Consider the following 21,344-nt stretch of genomic DNA (forward strand, 5'->3'; position numbering starts at 1 on the left):
GCTGCTGATAGGGGTGATAAATAACTTTTGCCATTAAAAACTTGGAACACTGACTGCACTAATCAAAAACACATTATATACGGGTGTTTAAACTCAAGATTCCAAAGTTTGACAGAGTGGGGTCAAAATGTCTTGAAACCTCATTGAAAATATGGTATTTAAATTCAAACAAGCAAATTTGTCACACTGACCAAGTTAATTCCTTTGTACGCGTAAACATTTTGCCATGTTTGCATTTGCACTGTAGCAAGTTGTGTGTGCGGGTGCACTTGTGTTTTACCTCCTCCAGCACAGCGCTCAGGTCGGCCTTGTCCTTGGGGCTGGCTTTCTCTTTCTCAAGCCAGAGCAGTAGTTCAGGCTTGCTGAACGGTTTTAAGGCCAGAATGTGAATGACGCGTTCTCTCAAAGGCCTGTGGGCCACTAAGCTAGGTCCACTATTCCTCTTGTTGCTGGGTGAATGTCTAATAGTATTGTCAAAGCTTGTTGGCAGGCCCTGTTTCTTCTTAATCTTTATACATTTACCTGCAGGGAAAAAACAGGTCATTACTTTTATTATTTTTATTTGGCCTATAAAACAAAAATCACAACATATTATTCTTCAATGCTTTATAACACCTTCACACAAGTTTAAAGAATATATTTACTATATAGTTGAAGTCAGAAGTTTACATACACCTTAGAAAAATATATTTAAACTCAGTTTTTCACAATTCTTGACATTTAGTATCTAGTAATCAGAAGTTACAGAAATACTCAAACCAGCCCATCTGGCACCAACAATCATGCCACGCTCCAAATAACTGAGATGACATTTTTCCGCATTCTGATGCTTGATGTGAACATTAACTGAAGACCCTGACAGTATATGCATGATTTTATGCACTCCACTGATGCTAATTTGCTGATTAGATAATCGCATGGATGATTGTTGGTGCCAGACGGGCTGGTTTCAGTATTTCTGTAACTGCTGATCTCCTGGAATTTTCACACACAACATTCTCTAGAATTTAATCAGAATGGTGCCAAAAACAATCCAGTGAGGGGCAGTTCTGTGGATGGAAATGCCTTGATGAGAAAGGTCATATATATATATATATATATATATATATATATATATATATATATATATATATATATATATATATATATATATATATATATATATATATATATATATATATATATATATATACACACATACATACATGCATACATATACAGTGAGGGAAAAAAGTATTTGATCCCCTGCTGATATTGTATATTTGCCCACTGACAAACAAATTATCAGTCTATAATTTTAATGGTAGGTTCATTTGAACAGTGAGAGACAGAATAACAACAAAGAAAATCCAGAAAAACGCATGTCAAAACTTTTATAAATTGAATTCCATTTTAATGAGGGAAATAAGTATTCGACCCCTCTGCAAATCAGGTCTAAGTACTTGGTGGCAAAACCCTTGTTGGCAATCACAGAGGGCAGACGTTTCTTGTAGTTGGCCACCAGGTTTGCACACATCTCAGGAGGGATTTTGACCCACTCCTCTTTGCAGATCTTCTCCAAGTCATTAAGGTTTCGAGGCTGACGTTTGGCAACTCGAACCTTCAGCTCCCTCCACATAATTCTATGGGATTAATGTCTGGAGACTGGCTAGGCCACTACAGGACCTTAATGTGCTTCATCTTGAGCCACTTTGTTGCCTTGACCGTGTGTTCTGGGTCATTGTCATGCTGGAATACACATCCACTACCCATTTTCAACACCCTGGCTGAGGGAAAGCTGTTCTCACCCAAGATTTGATGGTACATGGCACCATCTATCGTCCCTTTGATGCGGTGAAGTTGTCCTGTCCCCTTAGCAGAAAAACACAACCAAAGCACAATGTTTCAACCTATATGTTTGACGGTGGGGATGGTGTTCTTGGGGTCATAGGCAGCATTCCTCCTTTTCCAAACACGGCGAGTTGATTTGATGCCAAAGAGCTTGATTTTGGTCTCATCTGACCATAACACTTTCACCCAGTTCTCCTCTGAATCATTCAGATGTTCAGTGGCAAACATCAGACGGGCCTGTGCATGTGCTTTCTTGAGCAGGGGGACCTTGCGGGCACTGCAGGATATCAGTCCTTCACGGCGTAGTGTGTTACCAATTGTAACAATTTTCTTGGTGACTATGGTCCCAGGTGTCTTGAGATCATTGACAAGATCCTCCCATGTAGTTCTGGGCTGATTCCTCACCGTTCTCATGATCATTGCAACTCCACTTGGTGAGATCTTGCATGGAGCCCCAGACCGAGGGAGATTGACAGTTCTTTTGTGATTCTTCCATTTGCGAATAATCGCACCAACTGTAGTCACCTTCTCACCAAGCTGCTTGGCGATGGTCTTGTAGCCCATTCCAGCCTTGTGTAGATCTACAATCTTGTCCCTGACATCCTTGGACAGCTCTTTGGTCTTGGCCATGGTGGAGAGTTTGGAATCTGATTGATTGATTGCTTCTGTGAACAGGTGTCTTTTATGGAGCCAAAAATATGACAAAACAATTTTAATTAGAATTGTGTAAATTTGAATTATAGACTTTTGAATTTGAATTCTAAGTGGGATTTTGACAAATATAATATTACGTTGCATTTTAAATAGGTTTGAATTAGAATTTTTTAAACTCCAATCCTGGACATTTCATATTTAACCAAATGGAATTGTTTTTTTTTTTATGGCACAATTTATAAATATGTACTTTCAAACCGCACATTTTTGGTTCTGAATTCTTACACTGTAAATATTCTGTTTAAAAAATAAAAAAGTTTTCAAGATGAAGAAGAAATTCAGAATACCAAATTTAATATTCTAAAATGCAGAAATTCAGAACTACAGAAAGTGGTTCAGAGATCAAGCTTCTGTATTCCACAGGGAAGAGTAGAGGGTCTCGGTAAAGCCGAACGGAGCATTTTGGCCAATTACAGGTCAAGGTGCAATAATTCTCTGGCACGAGCGTGATTCAAAAGGTTGCCACACTGACCATGAAGTGGTTCTTAAACGTTTACGATTTATATTTTTATGGTTAGCATATTAGCACATTCTCAGCACACGATACATTTGTCTAAGCAGTCTTTGGTATTTGTTTTAGTAAAAAGTATATTTAGTATGAAAGTGATTTGTATGCGTAAGAGTAAGCATCACATAAAACTCAATAACGAATGTAATTCTGCTTCATTCTGTGATTGGAATCCACATCAGATCCAAGTCGGATGTTTTTTCAAACGCTTGTTGATGTTTGTAAGTGCGTTTTGAGCTCAAGACATGAACATCACAAATGATCATTCAGATGTGTGTGATTTAGCAGGCGTGATTACATTATACAATTAATTTCATGCTTATTGTAAGGCATTTAATGGCTACTTTACAAACCGAACTCCAAGAAACGTTACAAACATGTACTGTCATTCATGGATGACTGTTATTCTCACACGGAGAGTGCATGTCCCTTTTGATATTTAGTCATTATGCCATTTATTTTTAGTTTGACTGTCAGAATCCTTTTAAATGGAACATTTCACATGTTCTTGTCTGTTTGAATAATCTTCAAAGCTGCAAAATAAGTTTAACCCTTGTGCATCAATTAAAAAAATGTTACACATAGGTTCATTATGGACAAAAATGTCCATCTCCAAAAACTGTCATAAAAATATTATAGATTTATATTTTTTTCCACTTTCACTGACTTATATTTTAACCAGGATCAGTTCTAATCATAATTACCAAACATTCATTTCACTGTCATTGTATGGAAGGGAGCAGCATTAACATACTTCAAAACTTCTCATTTTGTGTTAGACGGAGAAATAAAGTCATGCAGGTTTGAAACAACATGAGGGTATGTAAATGACAGAATTTAAATTTTTCTGTTAGCTATCCCTTTAATACAAGCAAAAAGAGACATAAAACAGGTTGGGAGACGATTACCTAACCGACTGCCTCTTCAGCATTGAAAATAAACTGAGTGCTCTGCAAATAGCACAGAACTTCTAGGGCCACTCATATCCCCTGAGCTCTCGTTACGCAAAACAAATCCGAGCCACCCTGAGGTGAAATTAGACACACATAACGGAGATACGGGGTGAGTGCCACACATACAATAGTGTAAACAGAAAATGCTGGACCATTTTAAGAAATATTACTTTAAATAAACACCACAGCCCCGGTAGCACTCGTATCTCTGGATGTGCACTCTGAATTTGCTGTGCACCGGACAGGCTGGAGTGTGTGAAAGAGAGCTGATGTTAAACGTTGCCCTATCCTGTGTAAACAGTAGAGTCCTGGTAACGAAAGCATCTCAAATGAAAGCTTTTTTCTGCTTTCCTTCATCCCACCAGTGTGCTAATTCACCTGGAGCCAGCAAGACACAGGAGTGCTAACAGATATCAAGCATGCCTAATCTCATTAGAAGTTTAAGCTGGACTGAAGGTTGCAATAGGACAAAGAGAAGCACAAATTGTTCATATAGTGAGCGCTGCATTTCTGTGCTTGTTTAGCTTTTACGTAATGTTCATGCACTTGTTTATACTCCTTTAGGGTTTTATTATTGTGGTATAAGAACACTAGTGATGTTTTGGGAGTACTGTTTTCATTAATAAAGGTTAAATCAAGTTATTCTCCATGTTTTGTTGTCACTTTAAGCAATTTGCAGTCCTTAAGAGGAAATGCAATAAAATAGAAGAAACAGTTCAGGGAGTTTTCTCCAAGGATGCAAGAAAGGCAGTGCCTATTCAAAAATAAACAACAAATTTAAAAATAAATAAACACTACAGAAATAAAGTAAAACAAATATTACAAAATATGAAATCAAATGGTTTATAAACCATTCCCTTTTCTATGATCGTTCTGTCTAACAAATGTTGCTTGAATGTAAAAGGTTAACAATTAATTGTAAGCGAAAAGTCACATGAGAGCATGTGTCTTCATAGTACTACAGTTATCTGATCCCTTGTCAATGTGATAATTCACATCAATTATGTTTGCAACCAGTCTGCATATGTATCGGGTGGAAACAGATGGACTAATTACAGAGTTAACAATACCTTGGACTTAAACAATATCTAGTATTAACAAGAATAGAATAGAATATAAAAAAGGTACATATTATGCTTGTTACTGTTTTTGTAGTTTAATGCATTCTCTGATGCAATGTATAAAAACGCATAATTTTGATGTAAAAGGACTAAAAAATTTGACTTTGTCTCTCATTTAAGAAGTGTACCACATGCCATCGAAACAGATGTAGTTTGTCAGCCAAGTGATTTAAAACAACTGAAACAGAAATTTCTTTGCCATAAAGTGTCACTGCTATCACGCATGTGGACACAATTCATAATACTTAAAGGAAGAGTTCACCCAAAAATGAAAATTCATCATGCATCATTTACTCACCCTCATGCCACTCCAAATGTGTTTGACTTACTGTCTTCTGGAGAACAAATACAAAGACATTTAGAAGAATATCTCAGCTCTGTAGGTCCATACAACGCAAGTGAACGAATGGACAAGTCTCAGTTGCCTTCGCTTCTGAGAGCGTCAATCCACGCATCTTATCACATGGCTCATTATACATGACACCGTGGAGACTCCGCATGTGGAGGCTCTTGCTACCCTCCACGATTAGTAAAATTCATATTTTCCTAATGAGCCTAGCCGATAGGTCCACTGCATAATTAATAGCATTAGGTGGGAAATAATTTACTATATATGTAAGCAAAAGGGACATTATAACATAAACCCATAAGAATCAATAACGAATCGAGAACTAGTGAATCATAATCGAATCTGGAAATCTGTATCAATACCCAGCACTAGTCAAGATTGCTGTGGATGTATTCAGAAGAGCTTGAAAGTTATGTTCATCATTCACAGTACATTATATGGACCTACAGAGATGATCAATTCTCCTATAAGTCTTCATTTGTGTTCTGCAGAAGCAAGAAAGTCATACACATCTGGGAGGGCATGAGGGTAAGTAAAACATGAGATATTTTCATTTTTGGAAGTACTATTCCTTTAAGCAACTGCTGCTCTTTCAACTATACGATACATTGCGATAACTGCGTAGCTGCGAGAGAACAATGACCCTATTTATAAGAATGTTTGACTTTTACAGAGTCCAACATGTTGGCAAACAAGAACAGTAATACAAACTGAATTCCTCTCGACGCCCAAACATGCTGTGCTTCGCAAAAGTGCTGAATTAAACACTTTCTGTCTGCAAAAGCATTTGAGACATTTAGTACACATACAGTACACAACTGTAAATGGATGTCAGAAGATTCCAACATCAAACATTGAACTCAAATCAAATCCAAATTAAAAAAAATCTAATTGTTTTTACCTCACAAAATAAAGTAGTCACTTTTTTAATCAAGACTTCATGCTCAAATAGTCAAAATAAGATGACAGTGCTGATAATTAATACTTGATAGACTTCTGAGAGATTTCTGTCTTCACCATATATTCTGTAAACATACAGCATGGTGTGGTAACTGCACATGGCCTTCCAATGATCTCTAGATCCATATAAATGAGAACAAACAACATTAAACAGCAAGTACGTAGTAAATGTTTAATGATACTCAGCCACACAGCCTATACCAGTGTGCAAAGTTAGACTGACCTTAAAATACCCATGCCCCTTATAATTAAACATCCACTGAAATACCTGCCATACATTTGAAAGTCTCTGCCATCTATGAGAGAGAGCTATGATGGCAAAGCAGTATTTAGAAATGTCTAAATGATAAGTGTACCATTACTTCACCACAGAAATGCAGTGAGTCACCACAAGAAGTTTCTTTGCTCAACTACAGAGATGGGGAAAAAGATTTATTTTGGTTTTAGCCAAACAAATATATCTGCCAGACATTACATTCTTCCAAGCACACGGCTCCGCATTTACTGGCAATATACCGTTTGCATTTAGAACTGAGAGGTGGTGTAAAATGTGCATGTAACCCACACATACAGCAACAGTAATACTTTTGCCATACAGGGGTAAATAGCCAGTGTAAATACATCTCATACACTCAGACGCATTATGAATATGACCCTATCACACCTGAAATTTGAATTGTAGTTTCTGATTGGCACATCATCAAATCATCCCCTTCAATAGTCTGTTTTCCTGTAACATCTGTCCCGTAATTATACCCTTTGAGCAAGCAGTGCAACGAACAAATGTGTTTACATTACAAGCCATATTGAGATACATAATGGCAAAAAGGGATATTGCAGGAAAAACATAGGGCATTGTCTGTTAGTCACACAGGATAGGCACACATTACTTTCCTCAGTGAAAGTAATTCAGTGCTTTTAATTGCCAGAATCAAACAAACCTCAATTGTCGCATCCTATTTCCTCATATCAGTACAGTGCTATCTTTCACTCCAGCTTTCTTAGACACAAGAGGCCAGAGCGATGGCTGGGCATTCTAACTCATCTTTTGGGGAATTGCAGACTTTGCTTCAGAGAGAAACCCCATGTATAATTCAGTATTTCTGCAGATGAAAACCTAATTGATCCCCAGCCACAGTAATTAAAATACTGGGTTAAACTTCATCCACACAGCATGAGGCTTATTAGCGCATATTTCTGGCAGACTCAATCAGATCAATCAGATCGGCTTTGTGCCGGTGTCATCTGTTGATAAATGCTGTAGATGGAGGGAAAAGGGTGGAGGAAACACCTCTCACACGAATTAAACTGCTCGCATGATACACAGCTGAACCATGATCAACAATGCCCTCGTTTATTCACCTCAAGAACATTATTTACATGATGCGATACTACAACAGTAATAAACAAATAAATGTGATATTTCATTAGGAAAATGTGATGATTGTTTTGATGGGAGATGATCACATACAGTGTATGCATATAAAATTATTCATAGATGCGTTGGGCTGTCATGGTTATGAAAATTGGCTGATGATTAATTATCAAACAAATAATTGCGATTATGACAATTAATTGTCTGTGTTAGGGCTATGATGATTAATTGTCTCTTTAAGGGCTTTCAGAATAAATGGTCATATATCTTAAAGGGGACCTATTATGCAAAATTCACATTTATATGGTGTTTGCACTTAAATGCGAGTCAGCAGTGTGTGTACACAACCACCCTACAATGTTAAAATATGTGACTATGTGATTTAATTTTAAGGCTTTAAAAAAAATGTATGAATGACATTAAAAATATTTTGAGATTTAAAACATTATTTTTCAGCACTTAAAATATATGTGTCTCTTTTTGGTCAACTTTAATTTTACATTTACACTATTGATTTTTGAACTCATAGCTTTTATATTATATATTTTATAAAAAATACAATACAATTTGCATATAATATTTATAATATTTATATAATATTTTATTATATTATGCAATAGTAAAATATTTCCTAATTTCTTCACTTTCACAGGTTATTTTAATGTCATGAACCAAAACCTGACAAGGGGACGCACCAGAGCGCACTTTCAGACAGGAGCTAGTTGACATCCGTGGTGCTCAGCGAGGCTCGGACTCAGAGTTCAACTGAATGACACATAAATGCACCGTTCATGGCATTTATACAGTACATTCACTTCCCTTATTTTGGGGATTAAAATGTGATTGGAATTTGAATGCCCAATGATCGCAGTTATCTCAAATAACCACAGTTAGATCAAATAACCGTGATCAGACGGTTATATAATTATCACGACAGGCCTATTGATCCATCACAATTGTTTGTCAAAAATCTAATAGTAAGGCTGATTTTCTCCCCTAATGCAGAAGGATAGTTCCTTTGTTTTTGTGTGTGTGTGTGTGTGTGTGTACATATGAATAAACTGGCCAAAATAAGTTGTATTCTTACTTGGATGCGTAGACCCAGGTTTGATCTCAATGGCTGAGCGGCTCCAGATGTCCTTTTCCACTTGAGACATGCGCTCTCGGGTCATCTGGTAGGAATCGTCGGTGGCACACACGGTGATTTTGTCCTGAATACTGCCCTGACCTTCCAGATGCTCCCTGCCATCTCTAAGAACAAAAAAGGAACAAATTCCCTCAATTTAAATAATACCATTAAAATCAGGTTTTTATCTACCAGTAAATTGTGACAGTTCTTTTATTGAGAATTTATCTCACTTTTTCCATAACATATTATATTATCAGTATAACAATTTGAGGGACGAGCTGAACTGAAAAATGACATCAGAATTTCTTAACATTTGGTTGGGTACTTTAAAGAGCATATTCAGATGATCAATGTTATCCCAGCATGATTTGAGAATGTGACAATGAGCATCTTGTGTGCTTCAATGAAACCAGGGAAATATGACCTTTTGTACATAGGATTTAACATGCTCAATGTCACAAATTAAAATAGATTAGTGACCTAGAATAGTGTAGAACCTTAAATATTTATCAATTTAAGTCATAACTTTTACTTGATGTTTCAAAATTTAAAATTCAAGTTTAAGTAAGTTTTTAAATCCCATATTTTAAATCTGAGCCTTACTGTACATCATTTATTCCCTGCAAATATATTGCAGATGCACTCCTGATTAGTGAATTTTGATTAAAAATGATAAAATAAATAAATAAATAAAACAGCAATGTGAACAAAAGCCCATTTAAAAATGCACTGATGTGTGTTACAGCTGGCCCCTTATCCACAGAACAGTTGGCAAGTAAGTGACTAATATTTTTGACAAATGCTTTAACTGGTTTTTGTGGAGCTGCTTAACATCCTATTTCCCACAAACCTATGTCATTCTATTCTTTATTAAGACAATTGTATTGTGAAACTACAAGTCTCCTTTCAGCAGCAGAGCAAAAAGATCATTGCTACCCTGAACAAGAGACAGCAACTTCTCAGCTATCCGTGATTTGGGTTTGAGGGTCAAAGTAAATGTTGATCCTAACAAACTAAAACCTATGCTCTACAAACAAGAGAAATACTAACTAACGATACTACGAGCATGCAATTACTGTATTTTATTATTTTATAGTTTTTTAATCCCCAATTTGGAATGCCCAATTCCCACATCTTAGTAGGTCCTCATGGTGGCGAAGTTACTCACCTCAATCAGGGTGGCAGAGGACAAGTCTCAGTTGCCACCATTTCTGAGACCGTCAATCCACACATCTTATCACGAAACTCGTTGTATATGACACCGCGGAGACTCCCACCATGTGGAGGCTCATGCTACTCTCCGCAATCCATGCACAACTTGCCACATGCCCCATTGAGAGCAAGAACCACTAATCATGACCACGAGTAGGTTACCCCATGTGACTCTAACCTCCCTAGCAACCGGGCCAATTTGGTTGCTTAGGAGAACTGTCTGGAGTCACTCAGCACACCCTGGATTCGAACTCCGGACTCCAGGGGTGGTAGTCAGCGTCAATATACTGAGCTACCCGCAAATACTGTGTTAATATTGCATTAAGTAAACATTCCACATAGTATTCAACCACAGAATGAAAGTTTATGTTTTACATAGCAAGGTTATTATTGTTAACAAAAAATTATTAAAGACTAAAACTAGCCAAAAGACAAGAAATATATTTAACGAAAATGTAAATTGGAGTTTTGCAAAAGAAAACTAAACTGAAACTATAAACGTGCATTGAACTGTGAACAAAAACTTAAAATTGCAAAGAAAATTATTTAGTTTTCATATTTTCAATCTATGTTGGATTGTCCGATTGAATTAATCAATCCAAACCCAAGGCTAATTTCAGCCTATCAGTGTATTGTCTAAAAGAAGCAACCAATTAGAAAAGAACTGGCTGCCTGATTGACATGTAAAACAACCAAACACAGTTCACTTGTTGCATTATGTGATGAAGTGTTGTGTGTCATCATAGAAAGGTGGAACATTTGTGTATTTGTGGTGAGGGATAAAAAATAAAACGAATAATGAAACATTTTTGTTTTCAAATATATAGCCTAAACATTATTCACAATGAATTTTACAAACAAAACTAACTAAAAATAACCTAAATTTGAAAGTCAAAATAGTAAAACACTATTTATTAAATAAAACATTTTAAAAACTATAATAACCCTGTAAAAAGCTATTTGATTAATATAGGCATAAGTGTCATCTTACCCCGAGAGATACTGGTGAACACAATCAAAGCTGGCCTGAGGTTTGTCTTTACTGTCACTGGACAGGTAGAAGGAGAAGACACGGAAAGCTTCGGGAGAATCCGTCAAGGGAGCAGGAATCTTGATATACTGTTAAATGATAAAAAAACAAAACATGTACACAATCAAAATCATGCCCACAAGCCTACACACACACACACAATGAGAATTGGATGTTTGTTTATGCCTCCTCTCTCCATTAAATGACAAGCTTAACAAAACACCTGTGTAACAAACAAAACAGATGAATGACAAGTCAACCTTAAAGGTGAACCGTTTTATGTCAAAATACTTTCCCAGTTTATTGTTCATTGACAACAATAAGTATGCCCTTCATGAGTTTACCTCCCCCAAAGTATGAACACTTAGCCTCCCAGTCACTATCAAAACATTGATGTTTATATTGGAGCAGCCCGCTCAGCTCCACCCATCCCTTTCTTGGTCAGCCTACAGTGTGAGTTTGGGGCGTGGCTACCTGAACTAGCTGTTTAGCCACCAGAATATGAACAACCATGAAAGACTTGTACAGAGGAAAATAAATGTAGCTTTGTCTACAGATGTTAAAGCCTATATTCAAAGACTTGCTTAAAGACACAGAGAACAGAGTAAACAAAGAGTGAACATTGGCATCACATTTACAAGGTGGAGGACCCACACCCACCCACACCCACACACACCCACCACACCCACCCACACACACCCACACACACACACCCACACCCACACAAATTATAAGATTGCTCTGGCAGCTCTGGCAAAAAAACTCCTGTTCAGGGCACACACTTTACAAGGTTATTCAAAAAAAGCAATAAAACTGTTAAAAGAGCTTCCCCTGCAACTCAGGGAGATGTCTCACCACAACAGTAATCTTCTTGTATCCAGAACGTTAAGTGACATGTCTTGGTAAAGCATTTAAATCCATTAATTCTCTAGAAGAGACACTAGCTGTACCAAAACCTTTTTTTGTACTTGCTTATTTTACATATTTGCTATTTATATGAGCTTTGAATGCATTGTTCTACTGCACTACTATATACAGTCTCTAAACTGTGGCATGAGCAAACAAGTAACTATTTAGATAGAAGCACAAAAAGTAAACCGACAGCTAAAAAGGGATATAATGAGAGGCAGTGTTCTTGTTTTGAAATATTTGTGATCCTATGGGGACTTTTTGAGTTTTTATTTTTTATTATTATTTTAGCGTCTATTCTATCCAATACGCAAAACGTTTTACGCCTACACATGGAAATCGCTTCACTGCGCACAAGGAGCTCTAAAATACGATTGCACAAGCAGTCACAGGGGTTGCTCAATGAATTCGGCTGAAACTGTGAAACTGAAATCCAAATCATGTAAGCGAACATAATACAGGGAACACCAGGAGCAGGACAGAGACGTGCCTTTACAGCACGAGGGATCCAATGTCCGTTTAAAGCGCAATCGTGGCATTCAACTGATCACAATGTATAGTCAGGACAATAATACCGTGAAAAATTACGATTACAATTTGAAAAAAAAATTGGGACCTTCTTAAACTACTTCATAGAGTTCTCATCAAACAATCCTCCGTGTGCAGCAATGACAGCTTTACAGATCCATGACATTCTAACTGTCAGTTTGTCCAGATACTCAGGTGACATTTCGCTGAGTTCAATCCCTTAGTGATCAGTTGAATGCCACTTTGGTGAATTAAAGTAACAATTTCCTTCCGAAACAGCAAAATCTGTATATTATTACAAATTTTTGGCCTCCAGGGTATGTAATCAGTGACAGTGTGCAAGTAGCATATGCATCTAACATAATTCCGTATTTTCAGTAAGCAGAATTATTTGCTAATATTTCTATTTGATGTTAAGAATACATCTCCGATGGATGTTTTATCGCTTTTAAGAACAGTATTATACCTACATTTTGAAGGAATGGAACAGTTTTGCACATGTCTTTAAAATAACAATAATAAAACCGTGAACCAAACCGCGAGTTCAGTATTGTGAACCAAACTATGAGATGAGTGAATCGTTACACACCCATAAAATGTATTACTGTAACTACATGCACTGTAAATCCCATTCTGAAAAAGGCATTTTTTCTCTCTTTGTAAAGCTGCTTTGGGAAATATGCATTGTGAAAAGCACTGAATAAATAAGCTGAACTGAAATAGTGTCTTTTTTGTTGTTGTTATCAACATAGTACATACAACCCGCCTCAGTGCTACAAATCTTTTCAGCAAACAGCAAAACTCTGCTTTCATGGGAGCTGAATGATTCATACCAGCTCGACTGGAAATCTAAGTTTATGTTCTGAGGGTCACGACTCAGTTACTCAGTCAGTTACATAATACTCGCAGTTATTTGAGGGCAATCAAAACAAACGCAGCCCTGAACAAGTAATGTCGACATTGTGACCTCGCTACCTGTTCAAAGTCCTATGAAATTGAATCAGTAAAGTAGCTGGCCAAACACAGTCCTGCTCCACATGCACCAATCCAAATAAGCTATATTTAAACTTGGCTAACACATGTTGAGGGAGTGCTGTGCTACACTGCATGTCAGAGTGAACACTGTATGTACAGTCAACCTGTACTCTCTATATACTGTAGTAGGGTTGCTCCGATACCAACATTTTGGCTTCAGTATGATACCAGACCTGGTACCTTGGTATCGATACTAACTCGATACTTAGGCAACAAATAAAGATTTTTTTATGAAATCACACAGACAATATTTGGCAAAAAGAACTGCATAAAGTTCCATGTTAAACGTTTTAATTAAATTTTATTCTAATAATATAACCATTTAATATTATATTAATGTGATAATGAGTATTATTGCTCCTACTTTGAATATTACACTTTTATACAGTAGTAATATTTTTTTCTGTCGTACTGTCTTAAATTTCACAAATCAAGTTAAATAAAGTTCTCAATTCAGCTGGACTTTTATTTTGAAAGACCTTTGAAGTTCTTCCTCTTTTTGAAGGGTTTGTTATATCAAACTTCCCATGACTCGTGAGAAGACATCTCTGGTGAAAAAGGTAATTTGAGAGTTTCAGCTATTTATACACTAAACACATTGCTCTGCAAATGGATACTATTTGACACACTGCATGAAAATCAAGCAGTAGTAGTGTGTATGCGTTATGTGTGTGTATGTGCACGCCTGCATGTGACTGTATATTATTTAATTAAATGACATCCTTCTGCTGTTTAATGATCACACTTGGCCACATTGAGACTTTTTTATTATTATTTTCAAACAGTTTTGAGATGAAATCAAAGACTATCACATTACATTTTGCTAATGGCAGCATACTTTAATATGGTATCAAAATTAACAACAAGATGATATCGTACCATTTAAATTATTTGGTATCCCTGCAACCCTACTACCTAGCAAAGCACATATTGATATACATATAGATATCTTCTATCGGCTTCAGCAGTGTTTCCTATAGAATAGAGTTTGGTGTCTTTTAGTCCATTCCTGTTAGCTTTAAAGCCATCTACACTCACCAAACACTTAATTAGGTATACCTGTGCACAAACGCATTCATGAGATTATCTAATCAGCCAATCGTGTAGCAGCAGTGCCACACATAAAATCATGCAGGTAGGGGTCAGAAGCTTCAGTTAATGTCAGAATAGGGAAAAATTTTGATCTCAGTTATTTTGACTGTGGCATGATAGTTGGTGCCAGACAGGCTAGTTTGAGTATTTCTGTAACTCCTGATCTCCAGGGATTTCCACACACAACATTTTCTAGAGTTTACTCAGAATGGAGTCAAAAACAAAAAACATCCAGTGAGCGGCAGTTCTGCATATGGAAACACCTTGATGATGAGAAAGGTCAACGGAGAATGGCCAGACTGGTTCGAGCTGATAGCAAGGGTACAGATAACCCCCTCTGTACACCTGTAGTGAACAGAATAGCATCTCAGAATGCACAACAGGTCGAACCTTGAGAAGGATGGGCAACAACAGCAGAAGACAATATCGGGCACTTTACTAGTGTTCCTAAAAAGTGCTCGTGAGTGTAGTATTCTCCTACAAGTTGACGCTACATTTTTAGCGCATGTACGCATTGAAAATTCCCTCAATTATCTTCAGGGAAATTGGACCAAATATACTGATGACTAATAATGCACTACACAGATTTTTGTCCAATCAAATGCTCACTAGAATGAGAATGTTGATTTAACAGAAAATTTGCGTTAACCGAAAATTCTCCATCATTTACAGATTACATTGATGAATAATTTCAAATGTTATCTGTGATTTTGACAGATTAATAAAAAGAAACAAGAAAACCATTTAAATCTAGTAGTGCATCAGTTTTGATTTTACTCTCACCTTCACGGTGCCCCTTTTATTGGCAGGTATTAAGATGTGTTTAGGGCGATCTGATCTCAAGTGGACAGGTGCCTTCATCATTAAGACACATCACCATTTATACCTGATCGTACATGCGTCTCTTTTGACTACATATGTTCGGATTCGAGTGGAGTGTCTCTGATTTCCTGATTGCATAAATCAATAATTACAGTATGTCAATGTGTTACTGCATGATAATAAAATGCAAAAAGTATAATAATAGTGCAAAACAAAAATGCTTACCTTTTCTTCCAATTATACTTGCATTTAATCTGAGCACAAACATGAAATTCAGAGCAGAAATCTTTGTTATTTCATTGGAGAACCTGTTTTAACTGAGCTGAAGTGCTTGATATCAGGCACACTCATGTTCCGTGAAGTCTCAAAATGATGAGTGCTACACGCTACACCCCTGACTGTAGCCTCAGTATTTATGAAATTAAATCAATTATGAAAAATAATAATATAAAAAACCATGATAGAAATTTTACAACTCAGTCCATCAGTGTGACGGATAAGGACTTTTTCTAGTGCAACCTCTGGCTGTGATGTAACTAAAGCCTAATGGACATTTATTTTTTTTTAAATGGGTGAAAACCATTCGTTTTGCCCTGCCCAAAACCCTAAAACAAGAAAGAAAATTATGCTCAGGTCTTTAAGACAGTCTATGCAGACTATTTCCGATATTAAAGAAGTTATGTTCTTTAGGGGAGGCCTAGAAACCTACTTTCACTACTACAGAAAGACATTTCAAAATACAAACTCATTAAGCAACAGTTATTGCGGTGTCGTTAATAAAAACAGATTTTCTTTTCAAACTGCCTCCAGCCAAAAATGATGGATGTTTAGTAGAGGCAGTGCCCTAGATTTCAGAAAATGGTTGATGAAAATGAATAGTTAAGGTCTGCACAATTTAAATACGTCTCCAAAGTTGAGGTGGCAAAAGGCAATGACTAAGGACAGTGACCTAAGTAACCAAACAAATCACTTAAAATGACTCTTAGGTGTGTGATCTTGTAGGTAGGTAGGTAGGTAGATAGATAAAATGACAGGAAATAACTCAGAACCCTCTATTCCCACTGTCAAAAGAAGCCACGGGGTATTTTCAAATATGCAGGTTTATGCTGTATGAGCAAGTCTAGTTAAAGACTGGTTTGAAGAATGCCTCTATGCCCTAGGGCATTACAGTGCTCAAAAATGAATGCTGCAACCTTTGTCTCCAAAAAATGAACACATTTTCCACCAGTCTAAAAAACGCTGCTAATCAACTGCTTAAAGTGATAGTTCTCTTAAAAAAATCCTGTCATCATTTACTCACCCTCATGTTATTCCAAACCTATTTGTCTTTCTTCCGTGGAATACAAAAAGAGATGATGACTCACCATCATGCCATCCCAGATGTGTATGACTTTCTTTTGTCTGCAGAACACAAAATATTATTTTAAGAAGAATATTTAATCACTGTAGGTCCATACAATGCAAGTAAATAAGTGCCAAAATTCTGACCCTCTAAAAAACACATAAAGGCATAATAAAAGTAATCCATACAACGCCAATGTTTTAACGCCATGCCCGCTTCTATGGCTATTTCCATGGCGAGAAAGGTGTAAGCAATTCTATAAGAGGTTTTTAAAATAAATTTTTCCTAAAAACTCAACTGCGTTCGATTTGATTTTGTTAAACATTTCTTCCAGAGCGCTGACTGAATAAAAAAAGGTTTATCACGGGGTTAAGAGCAGTACAGTCTAATAAAACATGTTTCAGGGTTAACATCGTCATTACAGCGGAAACAACATAAAATTCTCTGTCATTTTGGGGAATACAGATAAGTGCAAGGCATCATTAGAGACTAACAATAACAACAAAACCTTGTGCTTTTGTAAAATAAAGAAAATAAAAAGGGTGAGCTTTCAGCAGTCTCAGCGTTCACAAGCATATAATCTGAAACACGACACAAAAATTATCTGAAACTCCGCAAATACTTATCACACAAACATGAAACATATATCTAAAGAAAGCTTCAAATGTCTACTTTTAAATAAAATAATTCAAATTTAAAACAAATATTCTCCTGCAATGTAATCTGTATGAAACAAAGCGATGTACAATTTCTCCTGGCTCAGCTAATTATCCCTAATGTGATCACACCCACGGGCAGAAGGCGCTATTCATACGGTAATGTGCTGAAGCGATCAATGCAACAACTCCTTGATAGTGACGAAGAGTTACAATTTTCCTCAGAAGAATAGTGGGACTCCGATGAACGTTTGCATTTTGAAGAGAGATTTGATCAAGCCGAGGATACACTTTCGGATATGCAAGTCATTTAGTTTTACTTGCATATTAGTTGACATGCTATTTTATATAAACATGTACATATTTTACTAGTGGGACTGTTTCCAGACTTGCCAGCCAGGATTCAGAGTATTGAAATATGTCCTAATAGGCAAGTTCTAGTTACATTTAAATGTTGTTTCGGCTAAAGCAGGCATTTAAATTGTATGCTGTATGATATACACTCACCTAAAGGATTATTAGGAACACCATACTAATACTGTGTTTGACCCCCTTTCGCCTTCAGAACTGCCTTAAATCTACGTGGCATTGATTCAACAAGGTGCTGAAAGCATTCTTTAGAAATGTTGGCCCATATTGATATCTTGCAGTTGATGGAGATTTGTGGGATGCACATCCAGGGCACGAAGCTCCCGTTCCACCACATCCCAAAGATGCTCTATTGGGTTGAGATCTGGTGACTGTGGGGGCCATTTTAGTACAGTGAACTCATTGTCATGTTCAAGAAACCAATTTGAAATGATTCGAGCTTTGTGACATGGTGCATTATCCTGCTGGAAGTAGCCATCAGAGGATGGGTACATGGTGGCAATAAAGGGATGGACATGGTCAGAAACAATGCTCAGGTAGGCGTGGCATTTAAACGATGCCCAATTGGCACTAAGGGGCCTAAAGTGTGCCAAGAAAACATCCCCCACACCATTACACCACCACCACCAGCCTGCACAGTGGTAACAAGGCATGATGGATCCATGTTCTCATTATGTTTACGCCAAATTCTGACTCTACCATCTGAATGTCTCAACAGAAATCGAGACTCATCAGACCAGGCAACATTTTTCCAGTCTTCAACTGTCCAATTTTGGTGAGCTCTTGCAAATTGTAGCCTATTTTTCCTACTTGTAATGGAGATGAGTGGTACCCGGTGGGGTCTTCTGCTGTTGTAGCCCATCCGCCTCAAGGTTGTGCGTGTTGTGGCTTCACAAATGCTTTGCTGCATACCTCGGTTGTAACGAGTGGTTATTTCAGGCAAAGTTGCTCTTCTATCAGCTTGAATCAGTTGGCCCATTCTCCTCTGACCTCTTGCATCAACAAGGCATTTTCGCCCACAGGACTGCCGCATACTGGATGTTTTTCCCTTTTCACACCATTCTTTGTAAACCCTAGAAATGGTTGTGCATGAAAATCCCAGTAACTGAGCAGATTGTGAAATACTCAGACTGGCCCGTCTGGCACCAACAACCATGCCACGCTCAAAATTGCTTAAATCACATTTCTTTCCCATTCTGACATTCAGTTTGGAGTTCAGGAGATTGTCTTGACCAGGACCACACCCCTAAATGCATTGAAGCAACTGCCATGTGATTAGTTGATTAAACAATTGCATTAATGAGAAATTGAACAGGTGTTCCTAATAATCCTTTAGGTGAGTGTACATATGATATGTAATATTATATAAAAATAATATGAATGTTTAGATTATATTTTAACTAGTGTTTATGCTGCCTCATTATCTTCAACAAAGCTTGTGCTTGCAAATATGTGTTCAGGTTAAATTAATAAAATGCACTTTACATATGCCCATATTAGAAAATCATCATATTATAATGATTTCTGAAGTGTGACAATGAAGACTGCAGTAATGTTGCTGAAAATTCAGCTTTGATCACAAATTGCATTTTACAATATATTTAAATAGAAAACTGTTCTTTTAAATTGTAAAAATAGTTCACAATATCACTGTTGTTTTTACTGTATTTTGAATCAAATAAATGCAGTCTTCGTGAGCAGAAGAGACTTATTTTATATGGTAGTGTAGGTCTAAAATTAAGTAAAGTCTTTATGTAAAGAAAATGTATAATCAGATTACTTCTTTTAACTTAAATACTTGATTTTGATTATTGTCTTCTCACATTCATTCTCTTTCTGTCACATTCCTCATTTATAGGCCCAGGGGAGGGGTTTTTGTCTCCTCAGGGTGAATTACAATCAATATTCATGATAGTTCACGTCTCCTCGCATATGACCTTTCTAACACTAAAAGTGTCTTACAAAAGTTAAATTACTATATTGTTTTGTATGAATGAGTGATCAGGATGGTTTTGACATAATTTTGTAGCAAAAACTCTAGGCTACAAGATCCAGTTCTCAAAAGGCTTGTGACAAATGTATGTGTTATATGGCCTTATTTCAATGACTTAAACATGTCAAAACTTCTCCAGGGCCCAAAACACCCTCAGACCACCAGAGGGTTAATGGATTCTGGCAGAAGGTACATGTTGGTGAATCTTGTCCTAATATTAAAAATGTGTGTGTCAACCTGGAGTGACCAATATGACAGCGGGTGTAAACAATTTGGTCCCAGTGATTTGAAAACAGAGAGGAACTTCTTTTGCCAACAATAGGGTTGATTTCATGGAGTTTGTTCATGATGCATTGATCCCACTCAGTTTGGTGTGGATGAGAAACATCAATATTTAAGTCCTTTTTTGCTTGAAATTATTTTCCCTGCCCAGAAGGGGGCGATATGCATAAAGAATATGAATCACTAAAAATACAAGTAGTAATCCGTTTCTCATCCACTCTCATCATATTACTACTGAAAATATTGATTTAACTACTTGAGTCTTATATATTTCTTTAATGCTGACTTATGTGATTTTATTGTGATCAAACTTTTGGCACCCATTCACTTGCAATGTATGGACCAAAAGAGCTGAAAAATTAATTTAATTTAAGTTCAGCACATGAAAGAAAGTCATACCCATCTGGGATGGCATGAGGGTGAGTAAATGACAGAATTTACATTTTTAAAAGGAACCCCGATTATTAAGACACAAAGCCCTAAATATGCTACAACTGTTCTCTCCTACAAAAATATATAGTTAGAAATACATAAAATATTTTCGTTATTTAAAAAATCCTCAAAGTGTTTACAGAATTTGAACTACGAAGGCAGCCTTTATTTTTGCGCGCGCAATGCATTCTGGGTCGATGACACATATTGGTTGTGTCGGTTGTGTTCAGAACAGAGAGAGGTGAGCTAATGGCGCTAAGTTTAACTGTAGCTACATCCGAAAAGTGAATATAATGCCACATTGTGCAGCGTTTGGTTGTAATTTCCAGTCCAAAGGCAACAGGGGGAGTGATGTAAGCCTCCACTCCTTTCCAAAGGAGAAGAAAATAAGAAAAGAGTGGGAAGTTGCTTGCGGACGAGTACAACTCCCTAAAGACCCACGGCTGTGTTCCCGTCACTTCAGCCCTGATGCGTTTGAGGCATTTAGTCGGCTAAAAGAGCTCACAGGTGCAGCTAGTTACAAGCGAAGACTAAAACCAAATGCCGTGCCTTCAATTTTCCCCCACAAGAAGCATAGCAAGCGTCCATACATAGCGAGTGAAAGCCGCGCTAACAAACGACAAAGGCAAGCGACTCTGGACACTCTACTGCCAGGATGTAAACAACCCGCTCCTGCAGTCGCGGAAGACGAATCATCGGACAC

At 37.0% G+C, this 21,344-nt stretch overlaps 1 protein-coding gene across 2 annotated transcripts in view; it reads right to left on the bottom strand.

Moving 5' to 3' along the window:
• LOC127623393 (RNA polymerase II elongation factor ELL) overlaps positions 1 to 21,344 on the bottom strand; it is a 50,395-nt gene that overhangs the window by 10,959 nt on the left and 18,092 nt on the right. Inside the window, exons 1-4 of one of the 2 annotated variants that reach the window (XM_052097850.1) lie at positions 16,932 to 16,950; positions 11,143 to 11,270; positions 8,898 to 9,061; positions 281 to 522 (exon numbers count right to left, since the gene is read on the bottom strand). In XM_052097850.1, coding sequence (XP_051953810.1) covers positions 281 to 522; positions 8,898 to 9,061; positions 11,143 to 11,270; positions 16,932 to 16,937 — 540 coding nt within the window. In that variant the 5' untranslated portion in view covers positions 16,938 to 16,950. Of the gene's footprint in view, positions 1 to 280; positions 523 to 8,897; positions 9,062 to 11,142; positions 11,271 to 16,931; positions 16,951 to 21,344 lie in introns of those variants that run through there. The other variant, XM_052097849.1, reaches the window with a different exon arrangement.

The sequence above is a fragment of the Xyrauchen texanus genome, chromosome 29 (genome assembly GCF_025860055.1).
Source record: "Xyrauchen texanus isolate HMW12.3.18 chromosome 29, RBS_HiC_50CHRs, whole genome shotgun sequence".
NCBI lineage: Eukaryota > Metazoa > Chordata > Actinopteri > Cypriniformes > Catostomidae > Xyrauchen > Xyrauchen texanus.